The 27,563-nt window shown below is 48.5% G+C and overlaps 1 protein-coding gene across 3 annotated transcripts in view; it reads left to right on the plus strand.

Moving 5' to 3' along the window:
• Positions 1 to 13,117: 13,117 nt before the first annotated feature.
• The window catches only part of ZNF341 (zinc finger protein 341), a gene marked incomplete at its 3' end in the record, with an annotated part of 42,090 nt that continues 27,644 nt past the window's right edge, over positions 13,118 to 27,563 (plus strand). The window contains exons 1-4 of one of the 3 annotated variants that reach the window (XM_082858295.1): positions 13,118 to 13,174; positions 18,716 to 18,826; positions 20,572 to 20,768; positions 23,575 to 23,724. In XM_082858295.1, the coding sequence (XP_082714421.1) occupies positions 13,144 to 13,174; positions 18,716 to 18,826; positions 20,572 to 20,768; positions 23,575 to 23,724 (489 nt within the window). In that variant the 5' untranslated portion in view covers positions 13,118 to 13,143. Of the gene's footprint in view, positions 13,175 to 18,674; positions 18,827 to 20,571; positions 20,769 to 23,574; positions 23,725 to 27,563 lie in introns of those variants that run through there. The other 2 variants (XM_082858294.1, XM_082858296.1) reach the window with 2 other exon arrangements.

Genomic DNA, 27,563 nt, shown 5'->3' on the forward strand with positions numbered 1-27,563 from the left:
CAAGCGCCGGACAGTGCCGGGCAGCGCAGCCGCGTCTTTGCGCCCATAAGATGCGTCTGCTGTCACTCATACAAGGAGAGCCAATCACAGGACTCACTCATCTCACCAGGGGAATGGGACGCAAGCACACTCCCGAATAGCGGTCTGATTGGAACAGAGGGAGAGCTTGTAATCAGTCACAGCGGGCTCCGCCCGATTCGACCTAAAGAGGGTTAGAAACATGCTCCTGGATTTGTCCAATCAGAAAGTACGTTTCTGTCGGGCTTGGAGAGAGGTGTGTCACCTGTGAGCTTGGAAAGAAGTTTCCTGAAAGAGGAGCCGCTCTCCCTAGAGCTGGGATGGTGGCACTGCGGGGAGCCAGGCCTTATCTTTACACATGACAGTTCTGATTGGTTAACATTGATCATAGCGATCTTCTCAGACCATAAATGACTTGGCACCCTTTGGGTTTCCATTTATTCTTAAAAATCAAACTCCTTCCCACGGCCCGCCAAGAGAAGACTCTGTATGATCTGGCTCCTGCTTCCCTCTCTAACCTCACTCCCCCACTCTCCCCTCCTCCCGTCACTTGCCTCCTAGGTCACTCCTCTCCAGCAAAACTAGCCTCCTTGGTGTTCCGCGAGCGTGACGCTCCTGCCTCAGCGCCTTTGCACTTCTAGTTCCCTGCCTAGTACGCGTCACCCCAAGTTCTTCCCATAACTGGCTCCTTCTCAACCTTCAGGTTTCAGCTGAAATGCCACCTCCTCAGAGAGGTCTTCCCAGATATCCCATCTAAAGTAGTACTGCCCACTCTGACTCATTACCCTCTTTTATTTTCTTCATAGAACTTTACACTCTTTGAAATTATTTATTTGCTACATGTTCATTGTCCACTGCCCCTACCAGACGGTAAATTCCATGAGGGCAGAAACCTTGTCTTATTTTCTGCTGTAACTCCAGTACTTAGCACATGGCAGGTGCCCAACATAGGCTTGCTGAGCAATATAGTTCTGGGTTATCTCCCAGAACACTGAGGGGTGACATTTATGTATGATGTCACTGTGTGGAGTTGTTACTGGATAACAGTTACACACTGAGTGGTGGCTGTGATTTGTGAGGGTGTCGCCTGGTACACGGGCCATCTGGTATTTATCTGTGACATTATTGCCTGGGTCAGTGTCAGAGGATGTGGTCAGAGGTCAGTGAGGAGGAATTATGCTGGGCCTATTTTATCATTACAACTGGATTTTCTTTTTGGGGGGGTAATGGTGGACTAATTTATTCAGTTAATCTTCCCTCTGAAAATAGCAACTTTAGGTAAAATATAAGAATATCCTCTGAAAAACACTGAAATGCTTAAAAGCCTGGGGAATGCTCAGGCCAATTATTAGGTGAAAGCTGGTAACCAGATATTTAACAAGATTGGAATATTGGAGCACCAAGGCTACTTATGACATGAGGGCTTTTGCTAATATTGAACCTGTGGGTTTCAGTTCATCAACCACATAGGGCAAGAGGGAGAGAAGTGAAAGTCCAGGGCCTGTCCAAGGTGGGGAGTCTAATAGAAGAATCTCCTCACATTAGGCTGAGAGCCCAAGGGTCTCACCCTTGAGTTTAATGTGATATGAAGCTGCACACTCCATACCACGAGCCCCAAGGGAGTTCAGAAAAGGTTGCCTTGATACTGAGCAGAACAGTTGAAGGAAAAGGAAAGGGGAATATTTTAAAGCCCTTTGTTAGGGAGTTGTGACCATTGATGAGTCCTTTTGTGCTCTAGGGAGTAGAGCCCAGTAGCCCAAGAATTCTCAAGCCATAAACTGGGAACCTAGTTTGAAGTAACAACTGGATTGTCCCTAGTTATCATTGGAAGTGACGGGAAGTGCCCCCAAACCTTTGACAAAAGCAAATGCAAAGTCTCTCTGAAGAGGGCACCTTTATCAATATCTTTGCCTTCAGGGAACCACCACAAATAATTTTTCAAGGTGAAACCAGCACACAGTCAGAGATAACTAGGAACCCAAGAAGGGTTCCTTCATGAAGAAAAAATAGATACAACAGATGGGAGAAACAGATAAACACAGACTTCAGGTACTGTAATTCACAGCCACAGGTTTTAAAAAATTGTGCATACAAGATTTAAAGTTAGGGCTTCCCTGGTGGCGCAGTGGTTGAGAGTCCGCCTGCCGATGCAGGGAACACGGGTTCGTGCCCCGGTCCGGGAAGATCCCACATGCCGCGGAGCGGCTGGGCCCGTGAGCCATGGCCGCTGAGCCTGCGCGTCCGGAGCCTGTGCTCCGCAACGGGAGAGGCCACAGCAGTGAGAGGCCCGCGTACCGCAAAAAATAAAAAAAGATTTAAAGTTAGAAAATAGCTACAGAAAACAGAAAATTATTTTTTTTTAAACATGGAAAATTTGAAAAGGAACCAAACAGAATTTCTTAGGAACATCACCTGATACTCCCATGAAGAATCAGTTACCAATCCCTGATACATGGCCCAGCATTAGGAAAGGGCGTTTGGAAACTATTTGGTTCAGCAAGTACTTCCTGAGTGCGCTCTTTTGCTAAGCCCTTTCTCACAGATATTAAGAAATTTCTGCCCTCAGGGAGCCCGGGGTAAAGAGTCACCATATAGGAACACTTACCATTGCCTGGTGCACCCTCCCCACTTTTTTAAAATACTGTTTTGGCTGCACCTCATGGCATGTGGGATCTTAATTCCCTGACCAGGGATTGAACCCACACCCCTGGCATTGGAAGCGTGGAGTCTTAACCACTGGACCGCCAGGGAAATCCCCTGGTGACCCTTTTTAATGGTACATAACTCTGAGTTCCTCAGGGTTTGGCCTATTTCTTCACCTTTGCCCAGTGAAATTGAATTTATTTATTTAACGAGCACCTACAGATTATTAATTGTATGTCAGGAGTTGTTTCCTAAGTGTTTTATTAACCATTTCATTCTCATAGCAACCATATGTGGTAGGTACTATAATTATGCCAACTTAACTGATGGGAACCAAGGCAGAGAAACAAAGTAACTTGCTTAAGATGAATTTTGCTAATAAGTGATGGATCCCGGATTGGAATTCAGCCCCTTGCTCCAGAATCTTTGATCTTATCCACTGTATTTGTTTGCTAGGGCCTCCATAACAAAATACCATGAACTGGGTGGCTTAAACGACAGACATTTATTTTCTCACAATTCTGGAGGCTAGAAGTCCAAGATCAAGGTGTCTGTAGGTTTGGTTTCTTTTGAGGAGTCTCTCCTTGGCTTGCAGATGGCTGCCTTCTCACTGTGTCCTCACATGGTCACCCCTCAGTCTCTGTGTACATCCAAATCCCCTCTTCTTTTAAGAACACCCGTCATATTGGATTAAGGCCCACCTATGTGCCCTCACTTAACCTTAATTACCTCTTTAAAGGCCCTATCTCCAAACACAGTCTGAGTAGTAGGGATTAAGATATCAACATATGAATGGTGGGGGGCACAATTCATCCCATAACAACCACCACACTTTGCTGCCTCCTACCTATACCAATGAACCTAACAAGATGTCAGGGTCCAGCGTTGCTTTGTGTGTCCTTAGTTTCTTCCCCTTAAGGCTTGGAGTCTAGTTGAAGCTGCTCATGATTTCTTCTCTCACCATGGAGAAGTTAACTTTTCTGGGGTGGCTGGTGCACTCACTGTGAATGGGAACACTGGGCGTTTCCCAGACTTTCCCTCTTCCCTGCTTGGCTCCACCCCTGGAATTGCCACATGCCTTACCGCAGGAGTCTCTAAACTATGATTGGATTTGGTTCAGTGCCAAGGTGCTGGCCCTAAGGGAATGTGACATAGGACTGATAGATTTTGGTGGAGGAAGAGATGGAGGTGAGTGGAAAGTTTGGAGCAGGAGGCAGCCTGACTGGAGAGCCTGCTGGAGGTAGGGTCTATGTCCCTGAAAGCTCATTCAGCTGTTCCATCCGTCAAGTAGTCAGTCGACAAGCATTTCCCAGGTTGCCTCTGTGCCAAGCTCTGATAGTGGCCTCCATCCAACCAGAATGGATGAAGCACTTCCGCTTAGAGGGCTCCCTATTGAGGGAGTAGAGAAAAGGGGAACTTCCAATGGCTGAAGAGTATCACATGATAGGGGTAGGGGTAGGAGAACAGCATTTTAGTAAGACAGAACAGCATGTGCAAAGGCCTGAAGAGCAGATAAAAATCAACATGTGTATATGCACCTGGATGTATCAAAATACAACCCTGCCCTTCCTTGGACTTATGATGGGGTTACACCTGAATAAACCCATCGATGGCTGAAAATATCATTAAGTCGAAACACCTAACCTAATGAATATCATAGCTAAGCGTAGCCTACCTTAAACGTGCTCAGAACACTTATGTTAGTTTACAGTTGGGCAAAATCATCTAACACCAAGCCTATTTTATAATAACATGTTGGATGTCTCATGTAATCTATTGAATACTGCACTGAAAGTGAAAAGCAGAATGGTTGTCTGGGAGCAGAATGGTTGTAAGTGTATTGGTTGTTCAGCCTTGTGACTGCACGGTTGACTGGGAGCTGTGGCTCGCTGCCACTGCCCAGCATCATTACAGATAGTTAGCCTGGGAAAAGATCAAAATTCAAAGTTTTTCTACTGAATGCATATCACTGTCAAACCATTGTAAAGTTAAAAAATCGTAAGTTGAACCACTGCAGGTCAAGAACTGTCTGTACATGAAAAGCTTCCAAGGTCTGGATTAGTGGAATCTTTTAATCCATCATCCTCAGAATAAAACCCACACCCTCTGATACAGTGTCTAGTCCAGAGTAAGGGATGAATAAATACATAATAATAGACAACATATTGAAAGGGAGGGGAATAATGATTAGAGAATTTCTTGGAGGACATTTGATGCAGAACAGCTAGGGTATCCTATATGAAGACCAGGCCTCTTCACGGTTATATTTCTGCAAGACCAGTCATGTACTATGTAAAGTAAAAGCAGTAACCAATGTCAAAAAAAAGGATCATAAATTATTTTCTCTTTCTACTCAGGAAACTTTAATCAAAGCCCACATCTCTATACTTAATGTGAATATATCTGGATGTCAGCCCTTTAGTGGTTACAAAGTTTTCACAAGTAACCTAATGTAATTCTGAAAGACACATCATTTTGACTCATACTTAAATTTGTGCGAGTATTACAGCCAGAGAAATAAATTATACTTTAACCCTTAAAAAAAAAAAAACAAAACCCACACCCTCACAGCAGCCTTGTCTATCTCTCCAACCTCATCCTCCTGTACCCATACATGGCTTATTATCCTCAGTTGCCCCTTTACAGTCCGTGGCTTCCTTTCATTTCGGCCTCAGAGCCTTTGCACTTGCCCAAGATAATAAAGCGAATAAGCTCTGCCTTTTTGTTCCCTTTTGTCCATCTGATTCCATCTCATTTTTCAGGTCCGCCTCCTCAGAGAAGCCTTCCCTGACCTGCCTAAAGTAGCTTCCCCTCCTCCCAGAAAAAAATACTTAAAGTCATAGCACATGTCTCCTTTTTTTCCTTGCTTATAGCCCATCTCACTTGCTGGACTATGATTCCATGCAGGCAAGGATTTTTGTCTTTTCATTCATGGCTGCATCCCTAGCATCTAGAACAGTGTCTAGCCTACAATAGGTCCTCAATACCTATTTTTAAGTTAATTAAATGAATGTGAATGTATTAATATATTACTTGAATAATTTGAAAAACGTAAGAAAGTTATATTGAGAAACTCTTGCCGAGAAGACATGATGAGAATCTGTGGCCATTGGATCAATGGGGACATTAAAAGAAGACAGGGAGGAGGGAACCCTGACCTTACTCTTGCCAGAGAGGCAATGGGAAGGGGGGCTCGAAGTGGGCCCTGGGTCTCAAAGGTTCCCAGAAAAAGAGGTGGGACATGGAGTCCGGGAGAGGGGGTGGGTTCTCCTTGGGGGACATTTGCTCAGGGCTAGCTGTGCGGGGGGGGGGGTGGGAATAGGAAAGGGAAGGGTGCTGGTGGCGGCGGGGACTGGTGTTCAGAACAGGATGGGGGGTTCATGGTAGAAATGCACCTTTAGGCAGAGGGTCTTTGAGGCAATTTATCAGGAACAGTGGCTAGCAGTGTCCTACAATGACAGTGGAGCTTATTGGAACAGGTATACATTTTTTAATTTTAGGAGTTATATATGTAGTGAATATAAGAAAATGAAAACTGTGATTTTTGTGATGGTTGCTTTGGATGAGGCTAAAATAATTATTAAATAAAAAAACAATGAGAATGTTTAGAGTCAACGTGGTAGTCCAGTTGCAGGAGGATATGCCTATGCTCGTGGGAGAGATCATGATTGTTGGCACCTCCATGGCTCCCCTCTCCTTCCCGTGCATACCCCAACTCTTCCTTGTGGCCCAAATGTACTTCTTTGAAACTACATCACACCTTGAAATTACACAATTTTTTTTTTTTTTTTTTTTTTTTTGCGGTATGTGGGCCTCTCATCGTTGTGGCCTCTCCCATTGCGGAGCACAGGCTCCGGACATGCAGGCCCAACGGCCATGGCTCACAGGCCCAGCCGCTCCGCGGCATGTGGGATACTCCCGGACCAGGGCACGAACCCGCGTCCCCTGCATCGGCAGGCGGACTCCCAACCACTGCGCCACCAGGGAAGCCTGAAATTACACAATTTTTAAGATTTAATGTCTGTTTGCTCCCCCTCACCCCTAACTCCACGAGAAAGGACCACTGTATTCCTGGAGCTATTATAGGACTTGGTACATAACAAGTCCTCAATGAGTGGCTGATGGAGCATAAAGGAAGATGGCAGAGGGGACTGTGTGTGATGCAGGATCCAAATGAGGGGCAGGAGGACCCCTGAGAGACCTGAAAAGGCTTTCAGTGAGGCTGGGCTGGGGGTTGCTGAAGTGGGTATTGGGGGTTTATGTAACAGAAATGGGGTCCCCGAGAGGCAGGGATGAAGGTCTGTGGGAAGAGGAAATGGAGGCTCCTAAAGGGTGGAAATGGGGGCTTACCTAACAGCCAAGAGGACTCTCTGAGATGATGGGGGATTAAGACCAGGCAGAGATGGGAGTCATGTGAGGAGAGGCTGGTGGCTCCCAATAGGGAGAGATGGTGGTCACTGTGGGAGGGGGAATGAGAAGTTTATGACAAGGGGTGGGAATCCATGCTGCACAGTTGGGGCAGGAGTCCTGTATCTGCTGGAGATGGGGGTCCTTGCGAACGAGTTGGGTGGTCCAGGTGAGATGGGAATGGGGGTTGGTGTTGCAAAGGCAGGGGTACTGTTGTTACCGAATCCAAGCTCGGTCTGCTCGCCGCACGACAGGCCAATGATCGGGAGACGAGGTGTTGAGGCAAGGAATAGCGACTTTATTCAGAAAGCTGGGTATCCAAGAAGATGGCGGACTAACTGTGGTGTGCTCCAAGGACAAAGAACAAGATAAATTAAAAGGGCCAATAGTGCCAGAACGGAGAGTTACAGGACTCCTATCACTCTGTCACAATGCGACCATCGCAATGTCCCAGAGCTCACCCAAGCCACATGCCCTGTCCCTTTCCCATCCCATATAAGGAAAGACAGTTGCCTCGTTTTTCTCCCGCACAGCACACTGAAAGTATACATACTCTGTCCAGTCAGCAGATGACTTGCAGGTTCCCTGGCTATAAAAACAGACAGGCAACCCATGCTCATTGTCGACTTTCCCTGGCTACCAGGAAGTCAGCCCGCTGTTCTTGCAGCGACCCTTCTCTTTAAGAAACTCTACCTTCCTCACATTCTGCCTTGGGTCTGGAAATTCTTTTCCAACCTGCGCTCAGACCATGACATTTTGGTGGCCCATACGGGGATATCTCTTGGGGGGATCTCCTCCTCCGCCTCCTCTCCATTTCTTGGGACCCTCTGTGAACAGGCAAGTTGCCAGGGAAGCAACATAGGAACTCTGGCCAGGGCCACACCCTGGTGTGTTCCGAAGACTCACTTCACCCCAGTAACTGCCGCCCAGAACGGGTGAGGGTCCCTCTGTCTTCCTTCTGGCTGAGGACTAGGCCAATTGATATTATGCGGGCGCAGATCAGGCATTTAAAAGCCATTAGGGCGCCTGCCACCTGAAGACTCCCGTGAAAGGATAAGGGGGGTCACGGAGCCGATCAGGCTGTTGGAGCATCTGCTCCCAGCAAGACAACTTATGTGCACCGTGAGGCACATACTGGTTCAAGAAAAACACTGAGCTCCCTCCCCTTGGCCGCCGCCTTCCCGGCAGAACTCCTCAGCCTGTCTTCTCTGTTACTTTCACTTTTTTCTCAGTCCAGGTTGACTTAAAGGAGCCTAGGTGTTGCCTCCAAGGAGTGTCTTTTCACGTTTCAGGGAATCGCCAAACAGTGAGCCACCCGGTGGGTCCCGGGAATCTCTCTCTCTCTCTCTTTCTTCCCCTGCCCGAGTCACACGGTGCCTCAGTCACACGGGTTTGTGCCTTAGTCGCACGCTCAGGGGTCACCTCTCACGGTCGGACGCGATTGTTCGGGCAGTCGGTCCATTTTGTGCATTAGTCGCATGGAGAGATCACTGGGACAAAGGGGACGCCTTTGTGTCAGCCGGTGACTCTCAGTACCCCCTTTCTACGGCATATAGGCTAAGAATGGGTTCTGGTACGTCTCGGGAGCTTCCCTCAGACTCATCCCTCGGCTATATCCTCAGGACCTGGAAAAAATTTGACCCTGAAAATCTCAAAAAGAAGAGGCTCACTTTCTTTTGTAACATGGCTTGGCCCCAGTATAAACTGGGGGACCAAGAACAATGGCCCCTTAATGGCACACTAAATTATAACACGATCCTCCAACTTGATCTCTTTTGCCGGAAACAAGGAAAGGACTCAGAGGTTCCTTATGTCCAGACCTTTATGGCCCTTAGTCAGAATCCAGATCTGAGGGACTCATGCTGCATGTGTCTTTCTGTTGCCGCCTTATCCCCCCGACCCCCTCTGTCTCCCTCTCCAGCAGATCTCCTAGACGACCCTCTACTCGACCTTTCCTGTCCCCCACCCCATCAACCCCCTTTGCTTCAGCCCCCGCCCCCCACCTCAACCCACAGCTCCCCGACAGCCACCCCCTTATAAGGGCAAAAGCCCCCTCCCCACTCCCCACACAAGATCAAGGACTGCCCAACGCCAGGAAACAGATTCTGATATGCTTCCCTTGAGGGAAGTAGCAAATGGAGACATGGGCACTATTAGAGTCCATGTTCCCTTTCTCATGTCTGACATTTCCCAAACTCAAAACAAGTTAGGTTCCTTCAGTCAGGATCCCACCACTTTTATTAAGGAATTTCAGGCTCTCACTATAGCCTTTGACCTGACCTGGCAAGACATTCATGTAATTCTGACCGCTTGTTGTACTCATGAAGAGAAAAACAGGATATGGACATTAGCCCAAGCTTGGGCAGACGAGGCAGAATTCTGTTTCCAAAGCCTGGACGGATGGTGACCCATTTTGGGCTGGCTAAATGACTCTCTTTGTAACTACACCCTCAATTTCAATCAGACTAGCCTGGAGTGGAATCCCTGGTCAGACGAAAATAAATATGATGTACATGAAGGTAGTTTCACTTTGTGCTGGGGAAATTCAAGGGAAAATGCGACTAAGAAGTATATTTATGAAGACCATATCCCCATAAACAGCTCAGCCCTGGGAACTAAATATGTGGGGATCGGTGTGACCACCGGACACTTACTTAGTTTAACCTCCCAGCAAGATACTCCTCTAAAATATAACATAATTCAGCTAACATTCAGAAATTTGTTATACCGATCCCCCCGTCACACTCATAATCAGTCAGAGCCCGGATTCTCCCCTTTATGTATAGATGATTACTTCCTCGGAGTTTGGCCTTCCCAGTATAATCCTAGGCCATGGACCCCAGTCTATTTCTAGAGGAAAACTCCCAAAAGGTCTGGCTCTGGGGACCCACAATGGGGGTATCCTTGAAGGGCACCAGATTTTCATTTCTATGAGGTAACAGGGTCTATCTGGATCTTCCCACACTTTGAAGGGGCTCCTGCACAATTATTGCTGTGGTCCCAGAGATGACCATTATGACTATAAAGGGTTTAGCTTCCTCAGGAGGTATTCCCAACCTTGGGTACTTCCTCAAGGAGGCCTTAAGACCTATCCGGGAGAGACAAAAATGAACCACTGATTGGGGGCAACAAGCTTATGATAACCCAATTCTTTTTTTTTTTTTTTAAATTTTATTTTTTTTTGGCTGCATTGGGTCTTTGTTGCTGTGCAGGGCTTTCTCTAGTTGCGGCGAGCAGGGGTTACTCTTTGTGGTGGTGCGCGGGCTTCTCATTGCAGTGGCTTCTCTTGTTGTGGAGCACAGGCTCAAGGCATGTGGGCTTCAGTAGTTGTGGCATGTGGGCTCAGTAGTTGTGGCTCGTGGGCTCTAGAGTACAGGCTCAGTAGCTGTGGTGCACAGGCTTAGTTGCTCTGCGGCATGTGGGATCTTCCTGGACCAGGGCTCGAACCCGTGTCTCCTGCATTGGCAGGTGGATTCTTAACCACTGCGTCACCAGGGAAGTCCCTTTTTTTTTTTTAGATAACCCAATTCTTGATTGGCCCAAAATACTACATTGTGTCTTTAGAAGTCTCTTTTGGTTTGCAGGCGTACCCCTCTTAGAGAGGAGTGTTCTCAGTCTCACCATCATGGTCCAGGAATCTTGGAAGGCTACAGTAGCAGCCATTGAGGAAGAGCAGTCAGCCCTAGGCTCTTTGGTTGAGGTGGTTTTACAAAACAGGAGGGCCCTTAATGTTATAACAGCTGAGGCAGGGGGTGTCTGTGCCCTATTAAATGAGACATGCTGCTTCTATATTAATACCTCTGTCCAGGTTGAAGAAGACCTTCAGATTCTAAAGAAAAACATCAAATTCATTGCAGGTTTAAAACAGAGAGCAGGACAGGGCCCCAGCTGGCTTTCCAGCCTCCTCTCCTCTATGGGGATCCAGATATGGACATTGTTGCCCTTGTTGGGACCATTAATCTTGAAGCCTTTGTTTTGTTGCTTGGCCCCTGCATTATTAACACATTATCTAAGTTCATCTTCTGACAGGTTCAAAAGATTCAATTCCAGATGGTGCTACAACAAGCGTACCAGCCAACTGGCACACGGACTACATTGGAACAAGTTGCCTTACCATTCCGTGGGCTCTCATCTCCCTCCGTAAATACACCCTGACAGAGAGCAGGCATTGGGAACCCAGGGCCCCTACAAAGCCCCCACCCAGCAGGAAGTAGCCAGAGAGATCGTCGCCCCTTCTCCTTACTAAAAGGGTTCCCGATCGCCTGAGAAGGAGCTAGGCAGGTAGGTAGACATGAGCAGGATATCCAATAGGGCCAAAAAATTGGTCCTATAAATAAAGAGAGGGGGGAATGTGGTGTGCTCCAAGGACAAAGAACAAGATAAACTCAAAGGGCCAATATTGCCGGAACAACGAATTACAGGACTCCTATCACTGTGTCACAATGTGACCATTGCACTGTCCCAGAGCCCTCCCAAACAGCATGTCCCTTTCCCATCCCGTATAAGGAAAGACATTTGGCCCATTTTTCTCCCGCTCAGCACACTGAAGGTACACATACTCTGTCCAGTCAGCAGATGACTTGCAGGTTCCCTGGCTATAAAAACAGACAGGCAACCCATGCTCATTGTCGACTTTCCCTGGCTACCAGGAAGTCAGCCTGCTGTTCTTGTAGCAACCCTTCTCTTTAAGAAACTCTACCTTCCTTACATTCTGCCTTGTGTCTGGAAATTGTTTTCCAACCCGCACTGGGACCACCACACTAACGTCCCAGAATAGCATCTTATCGGGGTCTGTATGCCAGTTTCATTTATAGAACAGAGAGGGGGAGGAGGTGAGGAAGTAAGGTAAAAAGGCCATAAGTCTTGCAAACTATCTCATGGCTTGGCCAGAAATGGAGAGGGGATGTGTTAATTTCTTCTTTTCTGCAGCCATTCACAGATGGGTAGGGTCTGAATGTCTTCCTGTGAGCTGAACAAAGGCACTTTAACATTCAGGCAGAGGGTCAGGGTTCCCTGAGGTAAGCCATTATGTATGCTTACAGCTATAGACAGCATCCTCTTAGTGATGATAGTAACAAAAGCATCCAAAAGCAAAGGTTAAAGTAAAAGAAACAGATCCAACGTGGAGTCAGATTTTGCTCTTCCCTGTTACTCTGCGTACAGTGGAAATATTCAGTCCCGGTTGCAGAGTTGGGGGTCTCAGGCAATTGGACAGAGGTCTGTATCACAGAGTTGGAGTCAGGTCCAGTGTGGTGGGGCTGGAGGTCCAGAAAACAGGGTTGGGAGGTGCCTGTGTGCAACAGGGATGGGGTCAGTGCACAGAGTTAGGGGTTCAAATTGAGACAAGCTGGGACCTGGGACCCTTTGCTGCAATGCTGCAATGCTTGCACCTGGACACACATCTCCCTGAGCAACAAAATACAAAGAAACTATATGGGACTAAAAATAACCGTGTGCGTGCATGCACAGTTGGGGCAAATTCTGGACCCCAAAGATACAAAAAGACAAAAAAACCCAACTGCCATTTGTGAAGAACCAGGAACAAAAACTGGGTGTTGGGAGCAAAAGCAGGGTACTGCACATGTCCCCTTGCACACAATACCGCCTAAGTGGTGGACAAAACACCTAAGCCACCCCTCCACCTAACCCCTGGACACACCCCTACCTTCACCCCATATAAGGAACAAGCTTGCCCTCCTTCAGCAAGCAAGCAAGGGAACCTGTCGTTTGCTCTCCCTCCCCGCTGCTGCAGCAAGGGCCCCAATAAAGCCTTGCCTGAATTTCTTATCTGGCCTCTAGTCAACTTCCATTCATTGGGGAAAGCCAAGAACCCTGGTTGGTATCAAAATGCTGCAGAGATAGGGGTCCACGTGTCCAATAACTGGGTTATCCAGGTGGGGCTGGGAGAGCCCCGGGATGCTGGGGGTCCCGCGAGCCATTCCTGGTTTTCCGGGATGGTGGAGGAGCTCCGAGGAGGAAGGAGGGCGCCCCCTGGCGGCCCCGACGCCGCCGCCACCACGGCTCCCACAATGCTCGCGCAGCCCGGCTTCGGGCTCCAGCGGCGGCGGGTCCAAAATGGCGCAGACGATCTTCGAGGCCCTGGAGGGTGAGCGGCGGCGGGGACTGGGGAGGCGGCTGTTCCGCCTTGCGCCTCCTCCCGCCGCGAACTCGCAGCGCGGGGCCCAGGGCGCGTGGCGCCTGCGGGGCGGAGGGCGCCGGGCCGGAACAGCCAGCGGGGCGGGAGGGCCACGGATGGGAACAGCCGCGGGATCGGAGGTCGGCAGGGGTGGGGGAGTAGTGGGGCCTGAACAGAAGCGGAGTTGAGGCTCAGTGGTGGTTGTGGGGTCATCTCGGGACCGGAACAGCCGCGGGAGCCTAGGCCCGGCGGCGGCTGCGGCGGCGGGTGGGGGGGGGGGTAGGGTGGTGCGTTCAACCGGACAGGCACAGCGGGAGAGAGAAGGCCCTGGGAGAGAGCACCGAGAGCGGAACAGCCGTAGACGGCTGGCGCAGCGGGAGGGGAGCCTCGGACCAGAACAGCTGCCGCCGCTAGGGCCCGGGCGGAGCGCGTTTGGGGCTGGGGGGCAGTTTCCTGGAGGGAACAGCCGGGGGATGGTGTGCAAGCCAGGACGGGAACCGCGAGGCGAGCATGGCTGCCCCGCGGACGCGAGGGCTGGGGAGGGCTGCATCCAGGGGACCGTGGTGCAGCAGCGGCTGCGGGGGGAGAGGGGCTGAGCGAGGGGTCCTGACCATTAAGAACTTGTATTGAGCGCCAACTATGTGCCTCGGGCTCTGACATAGTGTCTTCAATTCAGACCAGGAAAGGATCGGCTCCACCTGTGTGCAAGGCCAGGCCTTGGACCGAAACCAGCAAACACGGGGTGACTACTTTGTGCACCATTATGGGGTGCAGAGTATTAAAAACCCAGACCAAGAAAGGATGGGTGCCAACGGTGTGGTTGGCCGGGACGCCAAGTTACCAGACCCAAACCAGCAAACACCGCACCGACTGGTTGTCCCATGCTCTGCGAGATCCTAGGATGTGAATGGTCCTCAGGCTCTGGGAATTGTGAGCTTTGGAGACAGGCAAACACTGAGAGCCTCCATGTGCACTTGCTAGGAGTTGGAAAGGAAGCCTCAGAGAATTCAGGGCCATGGCACAGAGTTGATGCTAGGGGGATACAGACCCAAGAATGCTCTTGGAGGGATGAGATGAGTATACACGTAATTAGAGTGCAAACTGAAAGTAGGCTGGACTGGTGGTATGTGGCCGAGGCTTTGAGTCCTGCAACTCCCCAGGAGGTGTCAGCTGTGTCTTTTAACATCTTGGAGGATCAGCTCTCTCACCAGGAAATGTGTAATCCTCCCCACATCTGGGAAGGTTAAGTTTCAGGAATACTCGTTGGTAAGGGATGTAGAAATTATAGAATTATAGAAAAGGTGAAGAGTAAAGATAACCTCAGCTGGTGTTCAGTGCTGTGATGGGTGATGGATGTGGAAGGCCAGGGTCATTGGTGGCTCCCTCTGGGAGGCCAACAGGATGGTGTGAGGCCTGCTTTCTCTCTAGGTTCATGGACTTCCTCAGTGTTTGAATTTTCACTACAAGAATGTGTTCCTGTATTGAGTGATGAAGAAGGTAAAGGAAAAATCAGTTCCCGGGACTGTGTGATGCATGCTGGGCTAGGAGAAGGGCAGCAGAACTGTGGGGATCCAGAGGTGACCCAGGCAGTGGGGACTGCATTTGCAAAGCCCTGGTGGGGAGAGAGGTCTAGGATTCACAGAAGTTCATGTGAGCAGCTAGAGATGAGGCTTCTGAACTTTGTCTTGGCATCAGTGTGGAACTAAGAAAGGGTTTTCAGCAGGGGAGCTGCACAAGCTAACGTATGTTTATTATAAAGTTCACCCTGGCTGCTCTGAGAACAGACAGGAGGGGTCAGAGTGGCCGAGGGGAGGTGAGACCACTGCGGCTGTCCTGCGGGGAACTGATGGTGGCCTGGGCTCTGGGGACAGCTGTGGGGATGGAGGAAAAGTGGATCTGAGAGATATTTGGGAGACAGAGTAGGCTAGACTTGCTGAAGGACCGGAAATCAGGGTGTGAAGGGAGATAGGTTAAGGGAAGAATCCCTTAAGGTTAAGGGGTGCCCCAGGGGCTTTAGCTGGGTGGACAGTGGTGCCCTGTTCTTATTGATGAGGATTACTAGGAGAGGAACAAACTTAGGGGTGGGGAATGACACATTTGGTTTGAGTTTTACGTAGACAGTATTTTTTTCAAAGACAATTTCTTTAGAGCAGTTTTAGGTTTGCACAGTTGAGAGGAAGGTACAGAGACTTTCTGTATACCTTTGATCCTACACATTCATGACCTCCCCTTTAATCAACATAACTCATCAGAGTGGTACATTTGTTACCAAGAATGAACCTGCATTGACACATCATAACCACCCGAAGTCCATAATTTATCTTAAGTTTCACTCTTGGTGGTGTACATTCTTTTGGACAGTTGTATAATGACATATATCCATCATTGTAATATTATTGTACAGAGTATTTTCACTGCCCTAAAAATCCTCTGTGCGCTGCCTATTCATCCCTCCTCCCACCCCCAGCAACCACTAATCTTTTTATTGTCTCCATAGTTTTGACAGGCAGTATTTTTTATTTAATTAAAAGAAAAATAGTCATTGATTTATTTTGGCTGCACTGGGTTTTAGTTGCAGCATGCAGCATCTTAGTTGCAGCATGCATGTGGGATTTAGCTCCCCCGACCAGGGATTGAACCCGGGCCCCCGCTTTGGGAGCGTGGAGTCCTACCCAGGCTGGACCACCAGGGAAGTGCCAATATATTTTTTAAAATAAATTTATTTATTTTATTTATTTCTTTTTGGCTGTGTTGGGTCTTCATTGCTGCGTGGGCTTTTTCTCCAGTTGCGGGGAGCGGGGGCTACTCTTCATTGCCGTGTGCAGGCTTCTCATTGCGGTGGCTTCTCTTGTGGAGCATGAGCTCTAGGCACGCGGGCTTCAGTAGTTGGGGCTCGTGGGCTCTAGAGCGCAGGCTCAGTAGTCGTGGTGCACGGGCTTAGTCGCTCCACAGCATGTGGGATCTTCTCGGACCAGGGCTCGAACCCGTGTCCCATGCATTGGCAGACGGATTCTTAACCACTGCGCCACCAGGGAAGCCCCCAATATTTTTTTTAAATTAAACTTTTTATTTTGAAATACTTTCTTTTCTGTAGATTCACGTGCAGTTGTAGAAATAATACAGAGAGATTCCATTTATCCTTTACTTAGTTTCCCACAATGTAACATCTTGTAAAACTATCCTATAGTCTTATAACCAGTCGACATACAGAACAGTTCTATCACTACAAGATGTTGCCCTTTTATGGCCCCACCCACCTCCTTCCCCTGCTCCCCATCCCTGATGTCCGCCAACCACACTAATCTGTTCTCCATTTCTAAAGTATTATCATTTCAAGAATGTCACGTAGGGCTTCCCTGGTGGCACAGTGGCTGAGAGTCTGCCTGCCAATGCAGGGGACACGGGTTCGAGCCCTGGTCTGGGAAGATCCCACATTAAACGGAGCAACTAGACCCGTGAGCCACAACTACTGCGCCTGCGCGTCTGGAGCCTGTGCTCCGCAACAAGAGAGGCCGCGACAGTGAGAGGCCCCCGCTCGCCGCAACTAGAGAAAGCCCTCGCACAGAAACGAAGACCCAACGCAGCCAAAAATAAATAAATAAATTTATAAAAAAGAATGTCATGTAATTGGAATCATAAAGTATATAACCTTTGAGATTAGCTTTTTTCACTCATTGTAATTCCCTGGAGATTCGTCCAAGTTGTTGCTTGTATCAACAGGTTGCTCCTTTTTATTGCTGAGCAGCGCTCCGTGGTATGGATGCACTGCCGTTTGTTTAACTGTTCACCCACTGAAGGACATCTGACTTGTTTCCAGTTTTTTACTATTATGAATAAAACTGCTATGAACATTCATGTACAGATTTGCACACAAATGCTGACATACAGTTTTGCATTAGATGATAGAAGATTTACTGAAGCTCCTTCTGGAGGAGCATGAACCCCAGGTTTGAAACTCCAGATATTAGGGAGAACTAAATGAGGGCAAGTGAGGATTCTCAGGGAGAGTGTAAGAGGGAGAGGAGAGAGAGCCAGATGGAAGGAAGCCTTCAAAAATAGAAACATTTAGGGGATGGACAGGAGAAAAGAGTAAAGGAGGCTGGGAAAGAGCGAGCAGAGAGGTAGGGGAAGACCCAGGAAGGGTGGCGCCCTGGAGCCCGAGAAGGGAGTGTTTCAAGAAAGAATGTCTGATGCTGCTAGGTGGTCTTTGGTGATTCTGGTGGAATGATGGGGGCTTAAGCCCCACTGGAGTGGCTGAAGGAGGACTGGGAGGTGGGCAGAGGAGATGGAGGGTGTAGCCAACTCTCATCGGATGCTTGATGTTGAAGGGAGGAGAGATGAGAACATGAGTTCCAGGGAGGCCATTCTAGAGAAACCTGAGTGTGTGTAGCCGCTGCTGGGAAAGAGTTGTGGGCACAGTGTGAGATGGGCCAGCTAGCGGAGAACGGCTTCTGAAGGAGCTGGAGGAGGTGGAGAGAAGGGCTGGCCTCAGGAGGCACACAACCTGCACTGTGACCAGGGAAAGTATGCGTTCAGTTTGGCTGCAGGAGCTAATGGTTCTAGTTACCTTTCAGTTAGAAGCTGGGGCAGGTGTCCAGGTGAGAGGTTGGCTGTGAGGACAGAGAGAAGGAGGCGCCCTCTGGGTTACTGGGGAGGGAGGCAGTGTGCCTTGGTGGCCACTTAGATGTGAGGAGGCCTGTCTTCCATCTGGTGACACGGCTGGACAGTGTACTACTGAGAACCTCAACAGTGACAACTGGTTGGAAAACGTGGACGTAGGCAGCTTCTCAAGAGTCCCCCCGACCACAATCCAGATTACGCTGTTTATTGAGGAACTGAAAAAATAAGCACACATTGGAAAACAAGAGAAGCCCAAGTGCAAACAGATTTGTGGGATTTGTGGGGTGTGGATGGGGAAGACTTAGTAACATGATTTCCAGAGGGCTTGTTGCATTTCGGATTAGATTCAGCCATGAGTAAGAGAGAAGCCCAACCCAGCAGTGGCTTAAACAGGCTAGAAGTTTATTTCTCTCATGTGGGAGTCCAGAAAGAGGCAGTCTAGAGCTGTGACAGTGGCTGTGTTCTACAAGGTGCTCAGAGACCCAGAATCTTTCCAGTCTTTTGCCCTGTAGTGCCCTTGTCCTCATGATCTGGGATGGTGGCTAGAGTTCCCACCATCATCTTGTTCTAGGAAGCAGGATGGAGGATCGGACAAAGAAGGGGGGTCACGTGCCAGGCAGCTTTTAAGAAAACTTCCCCAGAGCTCCCGTTGACCAGAACTTAGACATTCTCTAGCTGCAAGAGTGGCTGGGAGGTGTAATCTTTATTCTGGGGCCATGTTCCCAGCCAAAAATCTTGGGATCTATTGCAATAGAAGTTGGAGAGAAAGCATTTCAGTGCACAGACAGACATTTTTGCCGTGGGGGCCTTGCAATGGGTCTGGCTTGTAAGGGTGAAGTCAGGGCGGGATGCTGGGCCCACCTTCCAGAAAGGCTGCTTTTCTTTCTTCAGGAATGGACAATCAGACTGTCCTAGCTGTCCAGTCACTGTTGGATGGCCAAGGAGCAGTTTCTGATCCAACAGGCCAGAGCGTCAATGCACCCCCTGCTATCCAGCCACTGGGTGAGTATCTGCTCAGGTTCACCAGTGGGAAGGGTAAGTAGCTTCCTGTGAAAACAGGTGGGGCTGATGGGGGTGTGTGGGAGTGAACTGCCCACTGTGGTTCCCAGGTTGTCCTCTCGCGTCTGAAGCCTCTCCCCTTCCTCCCAGCCTGGATCTTCAGGCTCAGACTTTTCTCTGCTTAGCTCTGAGGCCAGTCTTTTTCAGTCACTTAGTGAATATGGGGATCATGACAGAGAATGACTAGGAGCCCCGATGCTTAGCAATGCTTGTCCCTTTGACCAAAGTCATTTCTCAGCTTCCCCTCTATGAGGCTAAGCATGAATCTGTCCAATTTACAGCCCAGGCCCTTGTGACACACAGAGGGCAACAAACTTCCTTTAGAGCCCTGTGTGAGTCTAGGTGTTCTTCCATTCATTCTACAAAGATTTTTGAGTACTTGGGAACCATGCTGGGGACAGAGAGACACACACCTGAGTTTGAATCCTTGTTCACATAGTTTGGCTCTGTGACCTTGGGCAAGTGAGTTAACCTCTCAGTGCCCTCAGTTTCCACATCTGTAAAATGGGGATAATAGTCCTACCTCATAGGAGTCTTGTGAGGGTACTTGGGATTCGGTTTTAGCTGTCATAAATAAGAAATGCAAGTTTCTTGTAGTTTGTACAAGATTAAAGTTTATTTCTTTGTTGCATAAGTCCTGATGACTCAGACCCCTTCTTTCATATGGCTCTGCTGCTCTCAGCATGCAGTCCAAGATGGCTGCTCCAACCTCCCACTTTCATTTCCACACTCCAGCCAACAGGAAGGGAAGAAAGAAGGAAGTAGAAATCATACTCCTTCCTTTTAGGAGGAAGTTGTGTAGACAGTATACTTCTCTTCTCCTATTGGTCAGAATTCAGTCACATGACATGTCTAGCTGCAAAAAAGTCTGGGAAATATGGTCTTTAACTAGATGGCCATGTTTCTCACTAAAAATTGTATTACTTTTTAAGAAGGAAGAGTGAATATTGAATGACAATTAGACATTTCTGCCACAACATATCAAGAGCTTGGCACAGTGCATGGCCTGTGGTGGGCCTTCAATAATGGATGGTGTTAACTGTAGCTGATCATTGATTTAGTTTCTCAGGCATTCAGCAGACATCCACTGAAGGCCTCCTATGTGCCCAGAAAATATTTTAGTTATGGTGATAAATAAGAGATATTTCCTTCCCTTAGGAAATATGGTGGTGATGGGAAAAATGTGATAAGAGAGGCTTGCCCAGAGGAAGGAACTGTGAACACTGCTTGACGAGGGCTTCCTGGAGGAAGTGACATCTGCGCTGAACCTTGCAGAATGAGTTGTTCTGAGAGAGGCAGCTTGGCAGGGAGGACAGGGGATGCAAGGGCACTGAGGAGTGTGATCATGCAGCCCATTTGGGGACTGGTGAATAAATTCAGGCAGGATAAAGATTCTGAACGTCTCAACTTTTGAAGCGAACCCACCTTACGATTTCCTGATTTCTAATTTTTTGCTTCCTGGGCGAACCTGGCTGGATATTCCTTCAGGTGCCAGCATGGTTTGAAAGCTCGTAGGAAGCACAGAGTTGATGCTTGACCCTCACACGTTGAGTCATGGAATGCCGTTACTTTGCCTTTCTCATGGTCCAGCCACGGGCCTCCCATTTCTCTCTGTGATGCCCCCTCCTTTTTTCTTGCTTTTTTTCGTTATTTCCCTCCCTCTGCTGCTCTGTGGGCATGACCCCTAGATGATGAGGATGTCTTTCTCTGCGGGAAGTGTAAGAAGCAGTTCAACTCACTGCCGGCGTTTATGACCCACAAGCGGGAACAGTGCCAGGGGAGTGCCCCACCCCTGGCCACAGTCTCACTGGCTACCAACAGCATCTACACACCTTCGGCAGCACCCACAGCAGTCCAGCAGGCCCCGCCTCCTGCCAATCGCCAGGTATTTATCCATTCGTTTGTTCATTTATCTAGTCAAGTCTTTTTTGAGCACCCACTGTGTGTCAGGCACTGTGTGGGCACTGGGGGTACAGGGGTGGACAAACAGACCAGGTCACTGCCTTCATGGCATTGAGTGAGATAGATAGTACCCAAACAGATGTGTAAAGATGTACTTTTCCCAGGATAAGTGCAGAGAGATAGGGGATGTCAAGACAGGGATGGGAGCTTTTGCCCTTTTGTATGTGGGGCTCTGGGATGAGCTCTGTGAAGAGGTGACATTTGTGCAGAGACCTAGGGAGGTGAGAAATAGTCATGAAGCTACTTTGGGGAAGAGTATTCCAGGGGGCCGGATCAGCAAGTGCAAAGGTCCTGAGGCGGAAGCATGCTGGCTTTATTCCAGGAACAGCAAGGAGGTGAGAGTGGCTAGAGCTGAGTGAGTGAGTGAGGAGGGTGAGAGGTGATAAGGTCAGAGAGGCAATAGGGGGATCCTGGCAAATCGTGTCGGTCTGTGGGCTTTTACTCTGCATGAGATGGGAGCCATTGGAGGGTTTTGAGCAGAAGAGGGATATAGTCTGATTTACACTTTAACTAGGTCACTGTAGCTGCTGTAGGCAGTAGATTTTGATGGGAGTCAAGAGAGAAATCCAGGAGCCTGATTAGGGTGCTACTGTACAAATCCAGGCAGTGGGTAGTGGTGGCTTGACCAGGATAGTGGCAGTGGAGGTGGAGAGAAGGGGTGAGATTTTCAAAATATTTAGAAGGTGGAGCTGACAGAGCTTGTGGATGGATTGGATGTAGGGTGTGAGCTTAAGAGGAGTCAAGGATGACTAGAGTTGGAGTTGCCATTAACCGAAGTGGGGAAAACAACAAGGAGAAGGTTTGTGTGTGTGTGGGGGGGGTGTCAGGAGTTCAGCTGCTCATGTTGAATTTGAGATGCCCATTGGACCTTTAAGTGGAGGCAGTGAAGATGCAGACAGATACACAAGTCTGGAGGTCACAGGGCAGGCTGTGGGTATCTGGAGAAGCTTGCAGAGTTCTCAGTCAGGAACACAGTTCTGGAGCAAAGACACTGTGGGTGGGAGCTCAGAGGGATTAAAGACTCCTCTAGGGAGGGTGGGAGGGAGGGAGACGCAAGAGGGAAGAGATATGGGAACATATGTATATGTATAACTGATTCACTTTGTTATAAAGCAGAAACTAACACATCATTGTAAAGCAATTATACCCCAATAAAGATGTTTTTTTAAAAAAAAAAATAGGGGGCTGGGCATGTCCCAGCATGCCAGGTCACGGGGTCAGGTTTCCCTCTGGCTTCCTATTGTCTCCTTATTCCTCTAAAACATTATCTTCACCCATTGTATAGACATAATTCCTGCCATCAAGATAAAAGTGTTCACCTCCAGATCCATAGGACATGTACATTTTCAGGTTACCATAGACATCTTCTAACACAGAACAGTCGTTTTCTCACTCTTTGATTATGAGTTTTGTTAGTAGAAAATGTTCCTTCTCCCCCCCACTCCCTTTTTTTTTTTTTTTCAGTAGGAGAGAGGGAAATTCTTCCAGTCCTGGGCAAGGAAAAAACTTTAGAACACAATCCGTTGTTAATGGGCAGACACGAATCCCTCTGCCTAAGTGAGTTGGATGGACGTGAAAATGATTTCCCATTTTTTTTTTTTTTTTTGTGGTACGCGGGCCTCTCACTGTTGTGGCCTCTCCCGTTGCGGAGCACAGGCTCCGGAAGCGCAGGCTCAGCGGCCATGGCTCACGGGCCCAGCCGCTCTGCGGCATGTGGGATCTTCCCGGACCGGGGCACGAACCCGTGTCCCCTGCATCGGCAGGCGGACTCTCAACCACTGCGCCACCAGGGAAGCCCTGATTTCCCATTTTTTGTCTCAGCCTAATGCATGTGACATTGTAAAAATACATGTCACTGCCTTTCCTGGCCATGACATGGGGTGTGTCCCTAAACTGCCTGGGTTGTCCTTGCTTGGTTGAGGGCAAGGACATCCTGTTTGAGCAGGGACTCTGGGTTCAGGGGCCCAGTTGCTGCTGTCCCCAGGGGTCCTCCAGACAGATGACTTAGGAAGATGCCAGGAAAGAAAGGCAACAAATAAACAAAGCAAAACACGCTTTACATCTGCTGACAGGAATAGTCACTGCATGTTTGACACCCTCTTGTAAGGTCTGCCTTTCATCCTTGCTGTTAACCTGAGAGCATATAATTATACTTTCACATACTTACTTAAGTACGCACAGGAATTACGTAGTAGTATCGTTTTAGATTTTTAAAGATGAGGATATATAATGTACATGTTATTGTATAATTTGATTTTCCATGCAATACCTCTTACTTGCTCTCTGTAGTATTCTATCCATGACTATATTGTATTTTTTGGACATTGATGGACATCAAGGTTATTTCCAGTTTTTCACTATTAGAAACAAGGCTGTGCAGAGCACTCGTTTTCTGTGGACTCCCTGTGGACAGGTGTGAGTGTTTCTCTAGGACAGAGGCCCAGAAGGATTGTTGCTGGGTCACAGGGTATATGCCTTACATGGAGGTGTGACTTATTCTCCTCGTTTGATAGACGAGGGAATGGAGGTTGAGAGAGGTGGAGTGACTTTCCCAGGGTCACATGGCAGGGAGCAGTAGCAGAAGTGGAAATAGAATCCAGGTCTGTGGGACTCCAGAACCCAGATCTTTTGCATCATGCCATCTGCTTCCTTCCACAGTCTCAGGCGTGTTCTTTCTCTCCCTTCCTCTCCCTTCCTCTCTCTCTCTCTCTCTCTCTCTCACTGTCCAGATCTCCACGTACATTACCGTGCCCCCATCCCCACTGATCCAGACCCTGGTGCAGGGGAACATCTTGGTAAGCGATGACGTGCTCATGTCTGCCATGTCGGCCTTCACGTCCCTGGACCAGCCCATGCCCCAGGCCCCCCCGCCTGTGCAGGTAAGAAGGTGGCCAGTTTCTCACGGGATCTTGATTCTAGGCCTGCATGTTGACTCCTGCAGATTCAGAATCTTGTAGAGAGAAGGGGGCTTGGCCCCAACTCTCCCTCAAGCTAAGGAGGCCTGTCAGCTTCCCCTTGGCCAGCCCTGCTGTGGGTGGGGAAGCTGCCGCATTCAGCTGGGACCCAGAACATGACTTAGGGGTTTCATAGCCACAGTCCAGTTGTTTTGACTCCTATTTTTATTCTTAACAGAAGTGTTCCATGTGCATTAGAAAAACACTAGAAAGTACACAATAGAAAAGTAAAAAAAAAAATTTTTTTTTTTTTAAATTATTCTCAACTGGAAAGTAGAGAGACATGGCAGCTGACTGAATTTACAATTCTTGGCTGGATCCTGTATTGGGTGGGGTGTGGGGGAAGCGGTAAAGGCCTTATTGGGACACTTGAGGAGATTAGAATTTGGAGGAATCTGAATATTTTATTTTATTTATTAAAAAAAATATTTATTTGGTTGTGCTGGGTCTTTAGTTGCGGCAGGTGGGCTCCTTAGTTGAGGCTCACCAGCTCCTTAGTTGAAGCTCATGGGCTCCTAAGTTGTGGCAGGAGGGCTCCTTAGTTGTGGCATGTGAACTCTTAGTTGTGGCATGCATGTGGGATCTAGTTCCCTGACCAGGGATTGAACCCAGGCATCCTGCCCTGGGAGCACAGAGTCTTAACCACTGCGCCACCAGGGAAGTCCCGGAATCTGAATATTTTAGATAATAGTATTATATCAATATTCAATTTCCCGTGTATGATCATTGAATTGTGGTTATATAGGAGAATGCCCTTGTTCTTAGGAGATGCATCTGAGTACAGTTTTAAGGAATAAAGTGTCGTGATGTCTGTAACTAACTTTCAAGTGGCTTGACAAAGCACAAATATGTGTATGTGTGTGTACACACACACACACAGACATTGCAGCTGTAGCAAAATGGTAGCAACTGATGAATTAGATGAAGTATAAAGACTGTTCATTGTATTCTTTTTGCAACCTTTCTGTAGGTTTGAAACTTTACAGAATTAAAATTGGGAAATCAGGGAATTCCTTGGAGGTCCAGTGGTTAGGACTCCACGTTTCTACTGCCGAGGGCCCGGGTTCAATCCCTGGTTGGGGAACTAAAGTCCCACAAGCCAGACGGTGCTGCCAAAAAAAAAAAAAGAAAAAATTGGGAAATCAGTCAATCAGTCAATCACCCTTACTCTCTCTACCCAAAGAAAACACTGCCAAAATTTTGGTGTCTGGCTTTGCTGACCTTCGAATGCACATAGAGGGACTTCACTGGCGTTCCAGTGGATAAGACTCCACGCTCCCAATGTAGGGGGCCCAGGTTTGATTCCTGGTCAAGGAACTAGATCCCACATGCATGCTGCAACTAAGAGTTCACACGTCGGGATTCTCTGGTGGTGCAGTGGTTAAAAATCCGCCTGCCAATGCAGGGGACGTGGGTATGAGCCCTGGTCTGGGAAGATCCCACATGCCTCGGAGCAACTAAGCCTGTGCACCACAACTCCTGAATCCCGTGCGCCCTAGAGCCAGTGCTCTGCAACAAGAGAAGCCACCCCAATGAGAAGCCTGTGCACCACAATGAAGAGTGACCCCCACTCGCCGCAACTAGAGAAAGCCCGCGTGCAGCAGTGAAGACCCAATGCAGTCAAGAATAAACAAACAAACAAATAAATAAATAAAAGTGTTCGCATGCCACAGCTAAGGAGCCCATGTGCTGCAACTAAGGAGCTGGCAACCCACAACTAAGAAGCCCTCGAGCTGCAACTAAGAAACTTGCCTGCTGCAACTAAGGAGCCCGCCTGCCACAACTAAGACAGTGCAACCAAATAAATAAATATTTAAAAGAAAAGAAAAGACTCAGATGTGTGTGTTTTAAATATATTTATTTAAAAAGCTATTTCTGGGACTTCCCTGGTAGTGCAGGGGTTAAGAATCCGCCTGACAATGCAGGGGACATGGGTTCGAGCCCTGGTCCGGGAAGATCCCACATGCTGTGGAGCAACTAAACCCGTATGCCACAGCTACTGAGCCTGCTCTCTAGAGCCTGCAAGCTACAACTACTGAGCCCGTGTGCCACAACTACTGAAGCCTGTGCGCCTAGAGCCCATGCTCTGCAACAAGAGAAGCCACTGCAATGAGAAGCCCGCGCACCACAATGAAGAGTAGCCCCTGCTCACCACAACTAGAGAAAGCCTGCGCGCAGCAACAAAGACCCAATGCAGCCAGAAAAAAAAAAAAAGCTATTTCTGGGCTTCCCTGGTGGCGCAGTGGTTAAGGATCTGCCTAGCCAATGCAGGGGACACAGGTTTGAGCCCTGGTCCGGGAAGATTCCACATGCTGTGGATCAACTAAGCCCATGCGCCACAACTGCAGAGCCTGCGCCCTAGAGCCTGTGAGCCACAACTACTGAGCCCGTGTGCCACAACTACTGAGCCCATGCACCTAGAGCCCATGCTCCACAACAAGAAAAGCCACTGCAATGAGAAGCCCGTGCACTGCAACGAAAAGCGGCCCCCACTTGCCGCAACTAGAGAAAGCCCGTGCACAGCAACAAAAGACCCAAACGAGGCCAAAAATAAAAATTAAATTTAAAAAAATACGTACATATCTATATATATACACACATCTATATAAATGGGTCAGGCTATATGCACTGTTGTGGAACTTGCTTTTCTTACTTTGCCATTTGTATAACATCATTCTCTTTCTGTGCCTACAACCCTACATCAGTATTCCCAAAGTGTTCCTTAGAACAGTGGCTCCTTGGGATTTTCCAATAGAAAAAGGATCCCTGGTCAAAGCAGGTTGTGAGGGCGGCATTCTGCCTCTTCCCTTGCTCTGCCCCTGGGTTCTTCCTGCAGTAAAGGAATACTTTTGATTTTGTCACCCCCAATTTTTCTCTAGACATATATGACTATGGAACCCAAGGAACAGCAATTAAGAGAGACACCCTTTAATGAAATATTGATCAGCACCATCACTTTTTTTTATTTTTATTTTTGTGGTATGCAGGCCTCTCACTGTTGTGGCCTCTCCCGTTGCGGAACACAGGCTCCGGACGCGCAGGCTCAGTGGCCATGGCTCACGGGTGCAGCCGCTCCGCGGCATGTGGTATCCTCCCGGACCAGGGCACGAACCCATGTCCCCTGCATCGGCAGGCGGACTCTCAACCACTGCGCCACCAGGGAAGCCCAGCACCACCACTTTAACAACCACAAAGGGTTCTGTTCCATTCCATGTGGATGGACCATCCTCTGTTTAGCCAGGCTTCCATGGAAGGACATTTAGGTCGTTGCCATTTTTTGCTGTTATAAAAACTACTGGAATACCATCCACGTATGGTTATCTTTGCCCACCTGCTTGGTTATTTTTGTAGAAAAAATAATTATTTTTGTAGAATCAATTTCTAGAAGTCATTGGCTGTGTTTCGGGGATCCATGCCACCAGCACATTTGGTGACTCTCTAGAAAGACTCCCAGAACTCAGGATGGTTGTGTTCATGGCTGTGGTTTATTAGGTAAAAGGATACACAGCAGGATCAGCAAGGGAAAAAGACCCAGCAGCTGAAGTCTGGAGAAAATTAACATTCTTCCAAGTCTCCAAAGTGTTCTCTCTCAGGGAAGTGGCAGGGCTGCATACAGCATGCATCTTCCTTCAGCAGAAAAGAGCAGCAACACGTGCACAGTGTTTCTGCCAGGGAAGCACACCTACGACTCTAAGGCCAGGGCTTTCATTGGGGTTCGGTCACGCAGGCACCCAGCCACAAACAAAAATTCCAGACCCCCATGT

The sequence above is a fragment of the Leucopleurus acutus genome, assembly GCF_964270905.1.
Source record: "Leucopleurus acutus genome assembly, chromosome: 16".
NCBI lineage: Eukaryota > Metazoa > Chordata > Mammalia > Artiodactyla > Delphinidae > Leucopleurus > Leucopleurus acutus.